Consider the following 19,681-nt stretch of genomic DNA (forward strand, 5'->3'; position numbering starts at 1 on the left):
TTCATTTTTAATTTTTACAAGATTTTATTTATTTGTTTATTTATTTAGAGTGAGTCGTGGAAGGGGGAGAGAGAGAGAGCCAAAATCGAGAGCCAGTTCCTTAACCGACAAAGCCACTCAAGTGCTCCAAGTGTCTAACTCTTGATTTTGGCTCAGGTCATGATCTCAGGGTCCTGGGATCAAGGATCAAGTCCTACTTTAGACTCTGTGCTCAGCAGGGGTTCTGCTTGAGGGTTTTCTCTCTTCCTCTCCCTCTGGCCCTCTCCCTGCTTGTACTCTCTCTCAAATAGATAAATAAATCTTAAAAAAAAAAGAAAAAGAAAAAATTTCTATTGTGTTTAAACTGAAGTATTCAGCATCCCAAGAGTCACGTTCAGATGCACAGCCTTGGCGCAGGGAGGTGGGGAGGGCCTGAGTCTGAGTGATTGTGGACATGCTATGAGTAACTTGCACAGGCACCCTGGGCTGGCAGAGGACCTCCAGCGGACAGAGTCCTTAGAGAAGAGTTCTCAAAGGGAACCTCTGGGGACTACAGTTTAGTTCTCCAGAGCCTGCTCTGGGCAGGGAGGTCAGGATCCCCTGCTTGAAATCCTAACGCTAACACTGACACGAGAATTGAAATACAGATGTTTGTATATCTTAACAAAAATATTAATGAACATTAAGGGAATGGTAATGGAAATTTAGAAAAATAAAACATCACCTACCATTAAATATATCATTAAATATAAATATACCATTAAAAATAAAACATCACCCACCACCCTAATAACACGGTAGCTCTTCCTGGTTTTCAGTGTCACCCTTCAAACCTGGTACAACTAGGCCCCTAATCTAGTGAGAGGCTGACTACGCTTCTGTGTTCTTTGACCCCTTACTTCATCATGGGCGTCTTTCCCTGTCGTGCGGCCTCCAGAATGGTCGTGTTGAATGGGGCACGCTGTTTGTTGAATACAGTTCACATGCTTTGCTGGATTTCCCACTCTCTCGGACACCTTGGTTTAAATGATGCTACAACAACATCTTCGGACCTAAAGGCATTTTCCCTTGAAGTTCCTAGGATTTGAGTGAGTTTACTAGGTCAGATGGCACAAATATTTTATACTAGTTAATCATGTTGCCAAATTATTTGCCCAATGGGCTGGCCCAATTTATTCTGCCACCAGTGATCTTGGAGTGTAGCAGTTTACTACACATTATTAAAATATGTTTCCCATATGTTATTGAACACCCACGTGTCTCTGATTTAGATATTGATGGAAGTATAAGACGTGACCTCTGAAAATTTTCTCTTTTCTAAGGACAATGGCGATGTTATACGTGACAAAATGCAAAAGCAGCTTAAAATCTGTGGAGTCAGTGCAAAAGATCCTGATGGGATGCGGTAGTCGGGAAACCTTCTAGGAGGAGGTGACACTTGAGTTGAGCGAGAGGAAAAAGGTTTGAGTAGAGTGCTGAATGGAGGAGGTAAAGAAAAGACTGGCCAGATGGCCCCTTGATGGAGGTGCCGTTTTCATAGGCTGGTCTTACACCCTTACTGCTGGATAAGTTCATAGCTTGTCCTCTTCACCCCCACTGTCATTAGAAAAAGGTTCATACAGTAGAATTTGGATTGGGGATATACATGTATCTATATATCTATATCTATATAAAATATGTGATTTTTTTACATTATAACTTATTCTTGGTAAACATTTAAAATGGCTGTATAATATTACATCAAGTAGACAGGCTGTAGTTCACTTACCTGTCCCTCTGGTGTCAGACATTGTTTGGTGGTTCCGTCATTCACTTATTCATGTAAACCTTGGTGCTTCTGGGATAATGTTGGGCTGTTGTTGACAGCTGACTGTATTCCTCTGTAATGCGTACACATCTTTGTAAGGAGGGAAAATTGTGGAAACATTTTTGGTGGAAAATTGTGGAAAATTTGGTGGAAAATGTTTGGTGAAGAAAGTAAGGGGAATGTGACAGTGCTTGGGGTCAAGAATACTGTGGTTGGGAGGGTTTTTGCTTTTGTTATTTTCCACCAGTGACAGAAACCGGCAGAAGAAACGGAGGTAAAAAGAGCAGTTTCTCGTCTTGTGTGACTGCAGTGCTGGAGGGACAGAGACTGGGGCACTGCTGGGACCGAAGCTCGGTCTCTGGGCACTGGCTGCTTTGTCTCGCATCTCCTTACTCCAGTTCCGGGCGGTGGGACCACTGTTGGTGTCCTGCTGGGGTCACATATTTCTGGTTTATTACACAAGAGGAGGGAGGACTTTCACACTCCGTTGCCCCCACTGGGTCCCTGTCAGGACGGCCAGAGGCCCGATGTGGGTCGCATACCCATTCTTTGTCAGAAGTGTGTCTTGTGCCCAGGCGCACGCATGTGAGTTCCATCATGGACAGCCTCCTCTAGAAGCGCATGTTTGGGAGGGATGAGCAGTTACCCAGACCAAAGCTGCCACTATCCGCTCTGAATGCTTACTTGCCTCTCCTTGCAACTCCTTTTGAACCTCAGGTCATCTGTGTTTCTGGTAAGATGATTTGGCCATGGCTTCTTTCCTTTTGTGTCTGCACTACATCTGCTTACATTCTGGTGACGGTCTAAGACTATGACTGTGTCCATCTCATAGGAATGTTTCACCCCGGACATTGGGGTGCTGGCTTGTTCAGCGACTGAGGAACATCGTGGGTGGTGGTTTGCCTTATGGTGTCAGGATAAATGCAAAGATGGGGCCTAAGATAGGGCTTGATTGCAGGACCCTGAGATGACCTGAGCCAAAATCAGGAGTCGGGTGCTTAGCCAGCTGAGCCAGCCAGGCTCCCCTAGTGCCTCTATTTCTGCCCTGGCAGAGGAAAGGAATCCACACATGCATTCAGCAACACTGAGCACCGTGCAGGCCCTCTGCTGGGCCTGGGGCAGTTCCATGATAGCAGTGTGAATGGAGCACCCTGGAAACACGGAGCCGGGAAGTGGCGTGCAGAGTCAGAGAAGGCTTTTGGGGAAAGGAACTTGTGAACTGGTCCTGAAGCTCGAGTTAAATAAAGGTTAATCGATAGGCAAGGGAGCAGAGGGTTTTGTACGGCGGGCGAAGGCACAGAGGTGTGAGAACATATGGTATTTTTGGGGAAACAAACAAAATGCCCGATTTGAGGTATTCTGAAGTATTACTTGGAACTTTAAAGATTATAATTTATTCCTTTTGATGTTACAAAAACATTTTCAGAGGTTTATGGGAAGTCATGTAAATGAGATTAAAAATAAAGGTGAAGGCATTCAGATCAAGAAAAACAAGGGTGGCGAGGGAAATGGAAGCAGTGAGCAAGGAGAAACGCATGCTGTGGAACCCAGCCCCCTCCCAAAGACGGGGACTGAAATTCAGCTGGTGGCTCCTGACAGCGAAAATAAACAGGGACATTCGGTTACAGGGTCTCCAGTGTCTGAAGATGAGCAGGTTAAGGTAAAAGGAGAGCTTTGGCTGGCCCTCCGGCCCAAGGGCAGTGCCCCTCCGGAGGGCTGCTGGAAGGTTCTGGGAGCAGGACAGAGCCTTTGCCTGCACCGCCTGCAGTGTGAGCAGTGTTGTGGCCCCGTCTGGGCCACCCAGGTCCATGAGCTTGTAAGGAGTATGGTTTTCAGCCTGGGGGACAGTGTCTGGCCATTTCCCGTTATTCTTGTTTCCTGGACAAGAACTACCAACTCAGCAGTGTTGCAGCCCTGTTTACGGATGAGCCCTGCAGGGAGGCCACTGGCACACATGCCGGTTGTTGTTGTTTTAGCATTCCCTGGATCCTTTCTGATGGTCAGCCAACCGGTTATTTTCTGGGTGCTGTCAGACCATCCTTTGCTCCTGCCGGAGAGCCTTCTTGCCTGGTCCATTGTGTGTGCTGCTAATCTCTCCGGAGGGAGACAGCTCCTATGTGAACGGGCATCTTGTGGCTGGGGCGTGGGAGTCCACCGTGTCTGATGGTGCCCGGGCACGGTGGGGTTGGGCCATGAGCAGCCTGCTCGTTCCCATTGCCTGGGATTGCGGCGATCTAATGCCAGCTGACTCAGCACGTGGTATCCTTTGCAGTCATTCATTTGTTTATCCAGGGGACATTCGTGGCATACTTGCAGTGGTACGGGCATTGTCGGTAGGCCCTGGTGAATACAAGCTTTGGTTTTTACCTGGGAGATCTTTCTACAGCTGGAAAGGTCCAAACGTGAGGGTCTCTCGGATAGATCCCTTTTCTTGTATTTTACCCCCTTGTCACCAGAGGGACCCACATCCCCACAAGGACATTCAGGAGGCCCTTGCAACAAACCAGCAACAAACCTGGTATTCCCAAGTCGGTGTCCTAACAGTGATGTTGAACGTGTTGCGGTTTGTGTGGTTTTTAACAGGAATGCTGCTCAGGCTGTCACATCCCTGCCCTCACACCTTGACTTTAATGCATTGTTTGGCTCCAGTGACTTAAGGCTCTCCTTTTTAGTATGTACGTATGTGTGCGTGTGCATGTGTGTGTGCGTGTGTGTGTGTGTGTGTGTGTGTGTGAGTGCACATTTGGTGGAAAGTGATAGAGGTAAACCTTTATTTTAGATTTGCTCTTTCTGGTTCAGGCATTCTATATGCTACTCGGGGTGGGTGGGGAGAGGAGCAAGTGCTAGTCTTTTTCTTCTGCTTTATAGAAGCAGCGTGTATGAGACATTGGTTTAGCTGTATTCCCCAGACTGTCTCATAATGCTCTCATCTGTTTCAAGACCTGTCGTCCACTATTCTGACAAGCGTGTGCTTCAGTACCTGGGCACTTAGCTCTGTGGGGATGCATTTGCTGGCTAAAATCCAAAAATCTAATTAAAGTTGTACCCGTCACCCAGCTGGCTAATCCCATGTGCTTTGACAAGAGCTGGTTTAATTTCAGGGTAGTTCATCCTGAACCCCTCTGGTTTCACATGTGTTTGTTGATGGATAGCTCCAGACAAGATTGTGACAGCGTTCAGAGCATCTCTGGTGATCCATAGTCAAAACACGGCGTTTGGAGTCAGTGTCTGTAAGCTGGTTGGAGAGGCCTGGGACCACAGACCTGAGGTCGTGTGATTCTTACCAAGGGTCAGAGCTCCCCTTGCCTTGTTTTTGGTTTAATCAGGTATGAAGAGTCTGAATGGGAGTCCTTGTGGATCTGTGCTGGCGGAAGTTCTACCTCTTAAGAGAGGCTGAGTGCAGAGACTCGGGTCAAACTGGCCTTGAGTCCTGGTCTGTCACTGGTTGACTGTTGGACTGTGAGCCAGTAACTTTGCCTTTTCAAATGATGGTGCCTGTTTCTCGTTAGAAAATCAGAACTTAGTTGTGGGGATGATCTGAGATGGGGAAAGCAGTTATGAACGTAATACCTGCCACACCTTAGCTGATTGATGGATCGGTGCTGTTTTGGTGATGGTGATGCTGCCCCTGCCCCGGGCAGGAGAAATTGACAGTTTGAACTGGTGTCTTTGGAGCAGTGGGCAACAGGGCCAGATTGGGGTTTGAATCTCCGCTTCAGCAGACACTCAGCTCTAAGCCTTTAGGTCAGTGGCTTAACCCCTCTAAACTCAGGTTTTCCTCCCCTACAATGGGGTTGATTATACCTTCTTTAGGAGGAATGAATGAATTATACAACTTAGTGCACGAGAAAGTGTGTCCTCTGGTTCCTGGGTGCTCCGTGGATCGGACTCCTTTCCTGCTTTTGATTGCCTGGCAGCTGCTGGCTCAGGACTTTGAACGACAAACCACTGCCTGCTAGGATCTAATGGACACTGTTGACTAGTAAATGCGGTTTGCCCAGTTACCAGCCAAATCAACAAAGCTGTAAATTTTTTCCTTGATTCACGCACTCACCTCTCCTCTGAAGAAAGTGCTAGTCTGTTCCTTTCCAGCTGATTGATCCCTCTAGGAAGGGAGGCAGAACCCGTTTCGAGTGACAGATTCTGTAGTATCTCAGTGGCTCGTGCATGGGGCAGCCGTGGAAGCTGCTTTAAAAGGCTGTTCCCATCAGTCTTCACGTGAAATTGCTGTCGTCTTTCTGGAGGCTTTCCCTTATCTCTGGTTCTTTATAATTTCTGTGCCAGGCTCTGTCCTGGGCACTGGGAGTACAGGACTGAATCAAATCAGGCACAGTCTCTGAAGGAATCTGGCAGAGAGATAGACTAGGAACACAGACAAAAAGCTAATTAAAATATAGCATGATAAGTGCAAGTAGGGGGATGGGCCAAACACTTTGGAAGCACAGAGCCTGGAACTTGCTAAGCGTGGGAGGGGGTGGTAGGGAAGGCTTCACAGAGGAGGTGGATTGGAGCTGAAGCTTGAAGGGTCAGTAGCTATTTGCTGGGGGGCAGGTTGGATGGGGAGCATAAAACTGCATTCCTGGTCAGAGGAGGGCCCCTGGGGAGGCATGAATGAGCCCGGCACAAGGGGGCATAGCGGGTGGGCTGGTGGAGAGGGCAGGAATGGTCTGTCACATCGTCAGGTGGGGATTTAGAGAGGTGTGGTGCCTGGTGGCTAAGTGACCCAGCTGGCCCTTGAGCCCTGCCCAGTGTGAGCCTCCGCTCCTTTCTGCTGAAAGCCACCCTGAGCTCCCCGCCCGGGACTTCTGGGTCAGTCCTCACCGTCCTCACGCCAGCAGCACGCAGTAGCACCTGTGCTTGTTAGAGCTCTGTCTGTGTGAGCACGGTCTCATCCCAGTGGTTTCTGTTTGTTTGTTTGTTTGTTTGATCATAGGGATTCTTTGTTCAAATATGACTCTCCTGAAGAGGAAACCTGAAAGCAGAGCTGCTCAGGGAGATGGGAGGGGAAGGCCTGGCGCCTTGTCCCCACGGTGTCCCGCCTCCGCCGCAGCCCCCAGGGGCCGCCAGGCTCCACAGAACGCTGCCCGAACACCACTATCTCATACTAATTCTGGAAATTCTTACATCACTGGGTTCCTGTTCCTCATTAAGATTTTGGAGAAGTTTCCTTTGTGTATTTAAAGGGAACCACTGAGCACTTTGACAAGCTTTCTCACCGCGAAACCTGAGAAGGTGGAAATTTGATGGATGAGAACCTTCTCGTTCTCCATCTGTCCAGAGATAAAACAAACCAGCTGACTGCAGAAGGAAGTAAGATGGCCTGGCTTTTCATTTCTAATGTGATTCTAAGATTACAGGGATATTTTATTTTTAAAATAATCCATTTTTTTTTTTCTGTCATCCTCCCCTGAGAATGCCCTGGTATGCAAAGGCAACACTCGGCTCCATGTTGGTCCCGAGTGCACCTGCGAATCTTAAAGGAAAATTGCCCATTAGGTAGAAAGCGATGCCACTCAGTTGATGTCACCACACACAGATCCTGCTGTGGCGCGCTTGCCTGAAAGCAGGGTGGGGTCTGGTACCAGAGAGGGGTTTTCAAACTTTTAACCTGTCCCTTTGTTCAGAAGCAAGTCAAACAGATACACCCAAGGGACTTGGCAGTTTCCTTAGGATGGTGGCTCCTTGCCTTACAATTAAATACACATTACCATTCTTTCCCCCAAGCCAACTGAGTCAGGTTTTGGAGGAAGGCCCAGGAACATGTAGTTAGATGATACCGATAGCCAGCCAGCCTTAGGCTTCTTGAACTCAGTTTAAAAAACCACTGGTTTAGTGAAAAGAACATGAATAGACCAGACTTCAAGTCCTGATTCCAGCACCTTTTGGTTTGGTTCAGTTGCTTTAGTATTTTGAACCTCTGTTTTCTGATCGGTAACACGGGTGGAATGAGAGCATCGTCTGCTTTGCAGGGTTGCCGTGAGCGCTGCGGGAGGGCATGGGTTTAGTAAAGGGCTGGCCCTTTCCTAAATGCTCTAGAGCTTTGCAGAAAAAGGTGCTGTTTTGGGAGGATGGTTGCTGTGGGCCAGATTAGTCAGGGGGGTGCTTTGTGGAAGAGGTGGTACTTGGATTGGGCCTTGCAAGGTAAGCATGCTCTCTCCAGGCAGAATCGGGCACAATTGTACTTTTTTTTTTTTTCCCAGGATGGAGAAGACTGGGCGGTCAGGTGAGGGAGGCTTTAGGCTGGAGCCCACAGTGTGTGGAGAGCCTGGAAAGAAGGTTTATTAAGGAGGGTGTCTTCCTCTGCAGTTAGCATGGGGTCCCTGCAGGGTTCTGGGTAGAGATGTAAATGTCAGGGGGGAATATGTGTGATTTGGTGGGTGAAGACAGACATAGGGAGACCAGTTACGGGGCTGTTGCTGATGATCAGCTGCGAGCTGATTTCTGAAGGCGGGGCAGTGGGACGGAGGGAGGGAAGGGCTGAGCGTGCACGGGGTTCACTTTCCTCCCCAGTACTTCAGATTCTGTCTGTCGTCTTCTTTAATACCTCCTCAAGGGAGGAGGGGTGACTGTCCGGGTGATCAGAGTCCAGGGTGCTCACCGGGCCAGCCTTGCCGACGCGTGGTTACAGTACCTGAAGACAAGACCCAAGTTCCAGATTCTCTGGCTTTCTTGCCCCAGACCTAAGCATGCCTGGCCCTTGTTGGGCAGGTGGCTTCCTTAAGATGCATATACCCTCCTCCTTCAAAAAGCAAAACCAAAAGCAACCCCCAGTTTATCGGAAAGCCCTGCTTTGGGTATGCAGTTTTCACCGACTTGTACTTTGATTCCCGGTCCGAGATGGTTCTTACCATACTGATGGATTCCATTCCTTTGAGAACTCTGAGGGTAGGGTAGGGGAGAGGGGTAGTTGGTAGGGCAGGATCTGGGCACTCGTGTGCACATAGAAGCACCAAATACTTGCCTGCATCTCGCGTGAGCTCTGTGTGGAGGCTTGGCTCCGCCTGCAGGCCTGAGTTACCTGTGGGATGGGCAGGAGTGTGTGAGAGGAGGGAGGGGAGGGGTGCTTCCGGTGGCTGGCTGGCTGGTGATGTGCTGATGCTGTGGCCACAGGAAGAAGCCTGGAGTAGAGGCAGCCTGGAGGATATGCGTGTGGGGAGGCGCGGGGTGCAGGGGCGGGGGATGACGGAAGATCATTTCCCACACACCTGCTTTCGTGCCAGGCACCCATCCCGCATTCTCTCGTTTAACTCTCCCAGGACCTTAGGAGCCGGTATTATTAACCCCATTTGCTGAAAAGGAAGCAATGGTAAGGATTTAGGTTATCTGTCTGTGGTCACACAGCTAGTCAGCAGTAGAACCCGGATTCAGGGCTAGTTCTCCCTGTCTTCACAGCCTAGGAATATTGAAAGAGGTTTGGGGAAACCACCCAAGATTATCAATTTTCAGTTCTGATTGTTTTGCTTAGGCAAGACATGCGGTCTCCATGCCTCCCCTAAACACTGGTTATAAGCGCACTGGGGCCGAGCTAGGAGCCCTGTGCTGCCTTCGTGTTGCCATGGCAGCTGCTCCTCCTCAAGGCCGCCTCAGCACACGGCTCCCCCTCCCTGCCGTGGTCCTCTTACCTCAGGCCTTTTCTGACTGCCCTTCACGTGAGGTCTGAGATCCTTGGTCCTGCCCGGTTCATTAGCAGGAGGGCCTCCGTCTCAGGCTGGATATTCCATCAGTCCTGAGTCCTTGAGTTACTGGAACTTTATCTCAGGGCACTGGAATTAGTGACCAATGGCAGTCCATGTCGCAGACTGGTTTTTCTTAACAGTGGTGCAGTTGGGTGGAGAGAATGCAGAATTTGGGGTCTAAGTGACTTGGGCTTGGATTTCAGTACTAGAATTTAGGCGTAAGGCTTTGTAAACATCTCTCAGCCGCTGTGAGCCTTGGTTTCCTTTCTGCAAATATAGGGCTCCTAATATTTACCATGTGTGCCATCATTAGGGTTAGAGGTGCTTTCTGTAAAAGTGCCTTGACACATGTGTGGCTTGGCTTGTGCTTGGTAAATAGTAGTTTCTGTCAGGAATGCGTATAACAGGAGAAGTACTTTGTCATCTTTAGTGACCTGACTTGTGCCGAGGGCCCGCTACCACCAAAAATATACGCACGCACAAATTTGCATAGGCTCCCGGGGACCCATTCGGTGGACCTCAGATTAAGAACCCCTAATCTTGAGGAATGACCCAGCTACATGTGCTCTGTGGGACTTTGGAACAGGTCAAGTGTCTTAGTTTGGGAGATACGTGGGAGAAATGTAGCACATTAGTCACCTTTATCACTTAAAACATGCAAGTTCTTGGGACGCCTGGGTAGCTCAGTTGGTTAAGCAGCTGCCTTCAGCTCGGGTCATGATCCCAGTGTCCTGGGATCGAGTCCCACATCGGGCTCCTTGCTCGGCAGGGAGCCTGCTTCTCCCTCTGCCTCTGACTGCCATTCTGTCTGCCTGTGCTCGCTCTCTCTCCCTCTCTCTCTCTGACAAATAAATAAAATCTTTAAAAAAAAAAAAAAACAAAACAAAAACATGCAAGTTCTTAATTTACGTACCTGAACTAAAATTGTATAAGCAAATGAGGTGGGAGAATGGATAAGTTACTGTTGTACACACGCATATATGCTAGAACTTGAACCAGACCGCAGAGTAATGGGTCCTATAGGTGTCTGTGCAGAAGGGAGTACTGAATTCTGGAAATGATGTAAGTGGACCAGTAATTACTGTGCACATGAATGGTGCATATTTTTTTCTTAGCATAATACAGAAATATTTTTTTTAAAGATTTTATTTATTTATTAGAGAGAGAGAGAGAGGGAGAGCAAGCACAGGCAGACAGAATGGCAGGCAGAGTCAGAGGGAGAAGCAGGCTCCCCGCTGAGCAAAGAGCCCGATGTGGGACTCGATCTCAGGACGCCGGGACCATGACCTGAACCGAAGGCAGCTGTTTAACCAACTGAGCCACCCAGGCGTCCCAATACAGAAATATTTTAAGCTTAAAAAGTACACATGACCAGGGCCAGTTTAGGTCATGTTCTCAAAGTCGTGAAGTGGAGCCCTGAGTCAGGCTCTACACTGAGTGTGGAGCCTGCTAAGATTCTCTCTCTGCCCCTACCCCCTCTCTTAAAGAAAAAAAAAAAAAAAAGAAAGAAAGAAAAAGTAGACTTGATCTTCTTAGGATGATCTTTCCAGGATGGTGGGCAGATTTATTGGGCTTTAAAGATGTACCTAAATGGCTTCATACAAGATTTTGTGGTCCCTGTTACCCAGTTTTCAGAGGGAGTTTTCTAAAAGCATGTGTCAGATGATTCTAGGAGGATGTGGATCATTTTGAAAGAAATCTAAACCGTGGCCGTGGTGCAGAAGTGAGCTGAGAGGCTCACAGTCAGAGTTGGAATCAGGCAGGTGCTGCCCCTTAGTGACTGTGATGGTGGGTAAGTTACTTTATCTGAGCCTGTTTCGGCCTTCATAAAATGGGAGCACTCCCATCTCTCTCTCCATCTGTCCAACAGATACTTACTGAGCGCTGTTTGGTTATCTGTCATATTTGCCATTCCCAGGTGACGCTGATAATGTTGTTTTAGGGACTGTGTTTTGATCATTCTGGTTCTTTTTGGTGGGAAATGGTATTTAGAGACTATAGTCTGGATACTGGGGAGGATGCTGATTTTAGGCTTTCTTGGTGAGAGAAAGGAAATAACAGAAAATAAAAGTTCATATTGATATTTCCAGTTCATATTTACAGGGACAGGTTTTAACTTTGTATTTGTTTTGGTATTCTCTTAGGTTTGTAATCTTGGTTATCACGTTAATAATGACTTATTTAATAAATATATATACATGCACACAGTTTCAGAATAATAATGCAAATATTATTTCTTCCAATATGATCACTAAAATAGCGTAAGATTTTCTGCAGTAGTCCCTTTTGTCCTTAGAGAAATAGCCCCCTAGGGGTACACAAATTACTCTTCTTCTTTTTTTTTTTTTTTACTCTTCTTTTTTTTTACTCTTCTTTTTTTTTAAGATTTTATTTATTTACTTCAATGAGAGCAGAGGGAGCAAATCAAGGGAGAGGGACAAGAAGACTCCCTACTGAGCAGGGAGCCCAATGCGGTGCTCGATCCCAGGGCTCCGGGGTTGTGACCTGACCCAAAGGCAGATGCTTAACCGACTGAGCCAACCGGGTGCCCTAAATTACTCTGCTTTTAGTTACTGAAATAATTCCTCTCTCTTTGGTTAACCAATCAACCTGATACACAATTAGGTTTATTTTTTTTTGCTCCGCTTCTAGTTGTAGGAGATTTTTATTTTACTTTTCAAGTAGTTATCATTGGGTTTGCTTCAACGTTACCTTTGTAAAATGAATTCTCCCTCCTTCTGCCTTGTTCTCTTTTTTATTTCCCTGTAAACAACCATTTCCTTTATTTTATAGTTAAATACATGACAGTATGTTATCCATACTTTTTTTCCCTATTAGGGTCTTCCTGACCCCCCACCTGAGCAGTATATTCTGAAGATTACGTTCAGGCTTTGTGTTTATAGAGCCCTCATTCCTTTCTCTTGATCGCTTCAGAGTGCTCCGTTGTGAGAATGTACCTTAGTTCATTCCTCTATGGTGAATATTTGGGCGGTTTCCAGCTTTTGCTGTTATGAATATTTCGGTATTACAAATAGCATAGATCCTGAGGTGGCTCAAATCACACTGTTCACTGTTGGTTTTGTGTTCCTCCCCTTGACATTATAACACAAGCATTTTCCATGTTAATTGTAAATGTCATTATTTAAGATCTTTTTTTTTTTCTGATTGTGAAATTAATATAGACTGATTTAGAGATTTTAGAAACTCAGAAAAATTAAGAAAAAAAATCAATTGAAAGTCCCCACAGCCCCTCTATTTAGGTATACTGTTACTCTTTTTGATGTGTTTCCTCATAGCCTCAACGATATTTTGTATAAACATTTAGGAGACAATCGGCATCATATTGTGTAGTGTTTGTTTTCCTCACAATTGTGCATTAAAAAAAAAAGATTTTATTTATTTGAGAGCGAAAGTGTGCAGTGCGGGGTTGGGGAAGGAGCAGAGGGAGAGGGACGAGCTGGTTCTCAGGTGAGGGCCAAGCCCAACACGGAGCTCAATCCTGGGACCCTGAGATCGTAATCTCAGCTGAAACCTGAGCTGAAGCTGAGTTTCTAGAGTCAGATGCTTAACCAGCTGAGCCAGCCAGTGCCATAATTGTGCACTTCTTTAAATGTCATATTTTTTTTTTTAAGATTTTATTTATTTGACAGTCAGAGATCATAAGTAGGCAGAGAAGCAGACAGAGAGAGAGGGGGAAGCAGGCTCCCCGCTGAGCAGAGAGCCCAATGCGGGGCTTGATCCCAGGACCCTGAGATCATGACCCGAGCTGAAGGCAGAGCCTTTAACCCACTGAGCCACCCAGGTGCCCTCAAATGCCATATTCTTTATAGTTAATTCCTTATTTTTAAAAAAAGTAATTAATTCCCTGTCATTGGATATTTAGTTTCTTTCTTTCTTTCTTTTTTTTTTTTCAGTATTGCAAACAATGTTGTGCTAAATATCTGTGCATAAAGCTTTTTCCAGATTTCGGCTGCTTCTTAAAGCTGGTTTTCATCAGACTTTAAAAGAGAAGGAAGTGCACATTGTTGAATGCACGTGTTAGCTTGCTCTCGTATAGCGGTAAGCAGGAGAGATGATCATCTTGAAGTGCTTATCAAGTAAGTTGTATTTTTTCTTTTTCTTCGGGTAGGACCTTAGAAATGAAGTTGAGAAACTACGCGATGAAGTGAATGAAAGAGAGAAAGCCGTGGAGAATCGTTACAAGAGTCTTTTGAGTGAAAGTAATAAGAAATTGCACAGTCAAGAACAAATGATCAGAAGTCTAACAGGAAGCATCGATCCAAAGGACTTGTTGCTTCAGGTACCATAACTTCTTTTTCTTTTGTATTTCAATCTGTTGACTTGGCATAGGCTATTTTCTTTTCTTTTTTTTTTTTTTTTTAATATTTTTTAAAAAAGATTTTTATTTATTTATTTGATATTCAGAGATCACAAGTAGGCAGAGAGGCAGGCAGAGAGAGAGGAGGAAGCAGGCTCCCTGCCGAGCAGAGAGCCCGATGTGGGGCTCGATCCCAAACCCTGAGATCATGACCTGAGCTGAAGGCAGAGGCCCAACCCACTGAGCCACCCAAGTGCCCCCACAGGCTTCTTTCTTTAAAAACTCTTTTGCAGAAACGTTTGTATAAAAATAAGGCTGGCAACAATGACGATAGTCTTCATTGCTTTATGTCAGAACATCAGAGCTTCCTTTATGTGCTGTGGGCATCAGCCACCAGCAAGAAGGAAAGGACCTTGTTCTGGGTCATGAGATGGTCCACAGCAGAGCCCGATGGAGGCCCTGGCCTATTCCGCCTTAGTGGCCAGCTCGCTTCACAACGGTACTTCTGGTGTGAGTGTCTGCTGCTCCGTGGTGTGCCAGGCCCTCTCACCCCTCTGTGCTTTTCCTCTAACTGTCCCCATTTGGTCTGGGAATACCCTTCCTGTCTGATTGTGTAGCGAAGTTCTGATTTAGTGCAGGCTGGCAGGTGACCGTGGTGGGTTCAACACGGGTGTTCAACACCCGTGTTGAGCTCTGTTTCCTCCTGGAACCTTGTTAAAGAGACAGTGGAGGGGTGAAAGATACAGGCCCACAGGACTAAGAGCACTCTGCTCCATGCCTTTGGGGTGAAAAGCCAACAAGAAGCAAGCTGGTGTACCCTACAGAGCCCAGAGCAGCTCAGCAGGCAGTAGAGGGACCTGGTCCCTGTGTAATCGGGAGATTTGGTGGGAACGCTGGGCAGTTAGGTGACCTTTCTCTTCACTAGCAGGAGATGGGGGGAGGGAGCATGCGGTTTCCTCACTGGTGACCTTAATAAACCGGGGATGGGGGAAGTGGGTCACCAGATGCACCTAAAGGCAGGAGTGGGTCTCTTGAATGAAAACGGGCGTGGAAATGTGCATCCTCAACATTGAGAGTCCTCTGAGGGGAGAAAAGACAGATGGGTATCTTCCAACAGAACGAGTCTGTCCCCACCTGGTCCTCTGCCAGGGAGCCTGCCGTCGGTGTGTTCTTCCCACACTCAGAGCTTCTGAGCACTCTTCCCTTTAAAGGTAGATGGGGGGCCTGAGCCCCAAACAGGGGGAAAATGTGTAAGAGGAAAGCCAGCCAGACAGAACAAGGCTATGTAGAGGCCATGGAAATAGAAGGAGGCTTAGGTTGTGAAGCAACCAGACAGCTTTAAAAGACCTCAATAGTGTAATCTTTAGATAAGAACTAAGATCAGGATCAGATAAAAAAGGTACTTGGAAAAGAAGAACGAGCTATTGGAAATCGGAAGTATGATTACAGATATAATGAGTTTAATAGGAGAGTTAGAAATACTGGAAGATAAAGTTGAGTGAATCTTCTAGAAAATAGAATCCAACAGAGAAACAGAGAGGTGAGGAAATGAGAGGGAAAGGCCTGATTCAGAAGTTCCAGTATGTGATCGACCAGAGGTCCTGAGAGATGGGCACGCAAAGCAGAGGGAAGGGAATCCTCAAAGCAATGGGAGAGCTTGCAGAGTGAAGGGACAGGCACCTGTGCATTGAAAGGGTCCCTCTCCTTCTAGCACAAATAGTGGTGAGATGCCCATGCCCTTGTGAAATCATAGCACGTGAGGATGAAGAGAGGATCTGAAAGGTTCCGAGGTGAGATGTGAAGGGCCCAGAGCTGGAATGATACCGAACTCTCAGCAGCGATACTGGAGGCCAGAAGGCAGGAGAGCAGGGCTTCCAGATTGCTGAGGAAGAATGGTGTCCAGCCCAGCATTACATACTCAGCTGAGCCAGCAGCAAGAGTGAGGGCAAATAAAGCGGTTCCCCGACATTCAGTGCCCAAAACCCTCTGCCTCCTGGGGAGCCCATGCAGGGAACACCTGGACAGTGATCCCATACAAATGAGGAAGAAGCCCAAAAGGAGAGAGACGTGGGATCCAACAAGTAGGGGATTCTCTTGGGATGTGGTGACCTGAAGGCCCAGGATGCAGAGAGCTTGTATTTGAGCTCTTGAGACAGGGCCTCAGCTGGGATTTCTCCAAGAAGTGGAAATGGAACCCATCATTGACCTGATGTGTCTGGCCCCATCTAAAGGCATTTTAAAATTCTCTTAAGGGGTACCTGGGTGTCTCAGTGGATTAAAGCCTCTGCTTTCGGCTCAGGTCATGATCTCGGGGTCCTGGGATTGAGCCCCGCATTGGGCTCTCTGCTCAGCGGGGAGTCTGCTTCCTCCTCTTTCTCTGCCTGCCTCTCTGCCAACTTGTGATCTCCGTCTGTCAAATAAATAAATAAAATCTTTAAAAAAAGAAAATTCTCTTAAGAGAGTTTAGAGATAAGTCTACCTTAAGTACCTAATTTAGTTTTATGAACTAAATGAATAAATACAGTAAAGCAGTTGTTACTGATTCCAAGGAAAGCAAAGAAACAAATCCGGAAGGAAATGTAATCTCAGAAGGCTAGATGGGTGAGTTGTGCCCAGTGTTTGTGTGGTCCTAACAGTGCGAATGCGGACTGTTGATGGAACCGAAATTGTGTTGTAACTATGAGGATGATTTCTGGGGGTGGGGCAGACGTTATAAGAACTAAGTCCTGAAACTCCTATGGTAGGAGCCAAGAGATAAATCTTAAGAAGTTAGTGGGACGCCTGGGTAGCTCTGTTAGTTGAGTGCCTGACTCTTGATCTTGGCTCAGGGCATGATCTCAGGGTCGTGAGTTCAAGCCTTGTGCTGGGCTCTAGAGTGTGGAGACTACTTAAAAAAAAAAACAAGAAGTCAATCAGGTGAGAGTAGTAATGTAATGCAAATAGTAGAAGAGCCTGAGGAGTTGGAAGTTGTTTTTTTCTGGGAGTGGGACCCGGAGGTGAGAAGTGTGAGGTGGGGAGGGGGGCCCAGTTTTTCAAATAAGCCGTGCCGACTGTTGTTAAACAGTGTGCACATATATTTGGACTTCTAGAAAAGGAAAATGCAAAGTGTGAGTCAAGCACTGCTGTATGATGGCAATTCTCGAAAGTCCGTGTTGGTCATTTGATTTGTTTTTACTGTTTATAGTTTAACAGGTTTTTGTAAGAAGTTGCCTCTGTTTCTTTTGTGTTTGTGCTCATCTAATTTCTCATAAATGTTTGACATGCTGAAGTAATTCTGATAGGTACTTAGAAATAAGATGTGGTTCTTGCCCTTAATTTTTGACCTAAAGTGGACAGAGACCTCGTTAAGGAGTTACTAGGTTTTAAATAGTTAGGAATAGGTTCTATGCTTGAACTTGGCCAAAAGACTAGAGAGACGGTCTCTAGTCTTGTCATGTTGTCGAATGCCAGACCTTCTGAAGGGGTCAGTGATGTGCATCAATACGAAGGACCCTTTCACATGCGACCAGACCCCGAAAGAACAGTCACAGCCTTTCTTCCTAGAAGTCAGATCTCCTCGTAGATAATAGATGGCTTAAGTTTTGTCAAATATGTGATATTTTGAGAAAGACTGGGTTTTGTTGGGTTGCGATGTACAGTTTCTCTAATCACCTCAGTAACCTCCTAGGATAGGATAGACCCAGAGGCCACACCTTGGCCAAGGGGGACAGGATGGGAACCCCATCCTGTGAGGCCAGGGCCTGGGCTTGGTCCTCCATACCTACCGGGCGGCCATCTGAGGGGTGAGGAAAAGGGCACTTTGTAATGACTGCTGCCACCCCTGCCAATGCCATGGCTGCGGGCTGCTTTTCCCCTGGTGGCAAATAACAAAGGCACTTGCATTAATTTTGAAATTGCCTAGTATTTGGGGATGATGGAAATTTTTTTTGAGGAAAAAAATGTGAAGAAAAAATGTTTTTCCTTAAAGAGTTTTGGACAGTCTGTTAAAATTTTTTCTCTTGTTGAAAACTTTCTTGTGATTTGTTTTGTTTCCTTAGAAATTCAGTGGAAAAGGTTTGGAAGCAGTACAGCAGACTTATCCTTCACAGACCGGAGGGGAGCTTGGGGTCAGGATGGAGGGCTTCTCCGAAAAGTGCTCGCAGCGGTCACTAGGCAGCAGCCGCATCTTCTCAGAGGTAAGCTTGGCTGGACTTGAATGTGTGCAGGTGAGTTCATGTGCTTCCTGACACGCGTGTGGTAACTCCTCGTTACCTAGAGCGGTGCCTTCCTGCCAGTGATTGAACTCATAAGAGGTCGGAGGAGGGTTCTTAGACTGTCTGCCTTAGAGATGAGTACCCTTGGGCTGAGTGCTGGTGTTTGTACCACACAGGAAACTGGTAAGTCACAGCTTAGTTAGAGATGAGCCCCGTATTTGCTGTCCCAGGGTTTACCTCTCAACTGTGTAATCTCTTTGTATGTCATTTCTACATTAAGAAAGTTTTCCTGTTCGAATACACACAGAAACTGAGCCAGCAAGCCCTTCCTGGTGTGGCCTCAGGTCGCTCTGCATCATCTCTAATGACAGCTGACTTCTTGCATGTTTCTGAAAATGCTGTGTCTGCACCTTTCCCTGTGCCTTTGCATATGCTGTTCCATCTGCCTGGAATGGCTTTTCTTGTTTACTGGGTGACTCCTGAACATCCCCGAAAGTGCCCCGCTGCTGTCCCCTTCCCTGAGGCTGCTTGGCAGCGACATCTCTTCCTCCCTGGTACACGGCACTTTGCATGCCCATCCTTGCGTTGATGTTACAGGATCCGCCTTCCTGCTGCCCTCACCGGAGCCCCTACACACCAGGGTTGGGCACTTTAGATTAAGGAACCAGGATTCATGTCTAAATCCCAATGCCTAGCCCAGTCCTTGGCGTAGGACGTAAGTGTTTGTTGAGTGAATGAATGAATGATTAATTAGATTGGTTTGCGAGAGACGCATACAGATTGTTCTGAATCCACGCCCCCGCCCCAGCTTGCATGTAATGCAACTCGGCAGCCAGATATGGGAAAGGAAAGGAGCTCATCGTAGGCCAAGTTTTGTTTTTTTAAACCTGGCTTTAATTAAGTCCATACATTCCGAAGACAGAGAACTCTCTTACGCAAATTAGTTCTTTGCTGAATGGCTCTGATCAGACTTGTGGTTTTGTGAAGGGTGATTTTCAAAATAATTAACAACCGGTGCAGCACAGGCATCAGAACAGGCTCAGGCAGTGGGGCTGGAGTCCCTGCTCTCGTGCAGAGACCAATGCTCTATACTGGCTCTTGGAGAGGTCCCTGAGGTCCCTGAGGGGTTCTGGGGAAGGGGCTGGGGCCAATGGGCTGGTTGGGTCGTTAGTAGTAGCTATTGGGCTGTGGGTCAGCTCAGCATCAGCCTTGCTCTGGTGGGCATCAGTGGCTGCAAGTGGGGGCTTTTTCTTAACTCTGACCATTCGCGGACTTGCATCTTGCCGTTTCTCTTGAATGAAAGTGTCAGCATGGAGTAGTGGAACTCCTGGGCTGGGCCAGAAGTCTGGAGGCCAGGATATTTCTCTGGGCTCTGACACCACTTGGGGAATGTCAGGCACGTCCAATAACTAAATCTCAGAGGGCTAATATTTTGTGAGTCAATCTTGCATATAGTTACTCGATTTTGGCCAAGTTTAATCGGCTATTAGGAAGCACACTAACCTGGGGACACCTGGGTGGCTCAGTTGATTAGGCATCCGACTCTTGGTTTTGGCTCAGGTCATGATCTCAGGGTCATGAGATTGAGGCCACATGGGGCTCCACGCTCAGTGCTGAGTCCGCTTGAGATCCTCTTCCTCTCCCTCCTGATCTGCCCCTCCCCCTGCTCACACACTCTTTCATAACTAAATAAGATCTTTTTTTTTTT

At 47.0% G+C, this 19,681-nt stretch overlaps 1 protein-coding gene across 1 annotated transcript in view; it reads left to right on the forward strand.

Moving 5' to 3' along the window:
* CDK5RAP2 (CDK5 regulatory subunit associated protein 2) overlaps positions 1-19,681 on the forward strand; it is a 169,933-nt gene that overhangs the window by 60,631 nt on the left and 89,621 nt on the right. The window contains exons 13-14 of the mRNA XM_059412174.1: positions 13,592-13,762; positions 17,818-17,985. Coding sequence (XP_059268157.1) covers positions 13,592-13,762; positions 17,818-17,985 — 339 coding nt within the window. The remainder of the gene's footprint in view (positions 1-13,591; positions 13,763-17,817; positions 17,986-19,681) is intronic.

This window comes from Mustela nigripes, chromosome 9 (assembly GCF_022355385.1).
Source record: "Mustela nigripes isolate SB6536 chromosome 9, MUSNIG.SB6536, whole genome shotgun sequence".
Classification (NCBI taxonomy): domain Eukaryota; kingdom Metazoa; phylum Chordata; class Mammalia; order Carnivora; family Mustelidae; genus Mustela; species Mustela nigripes.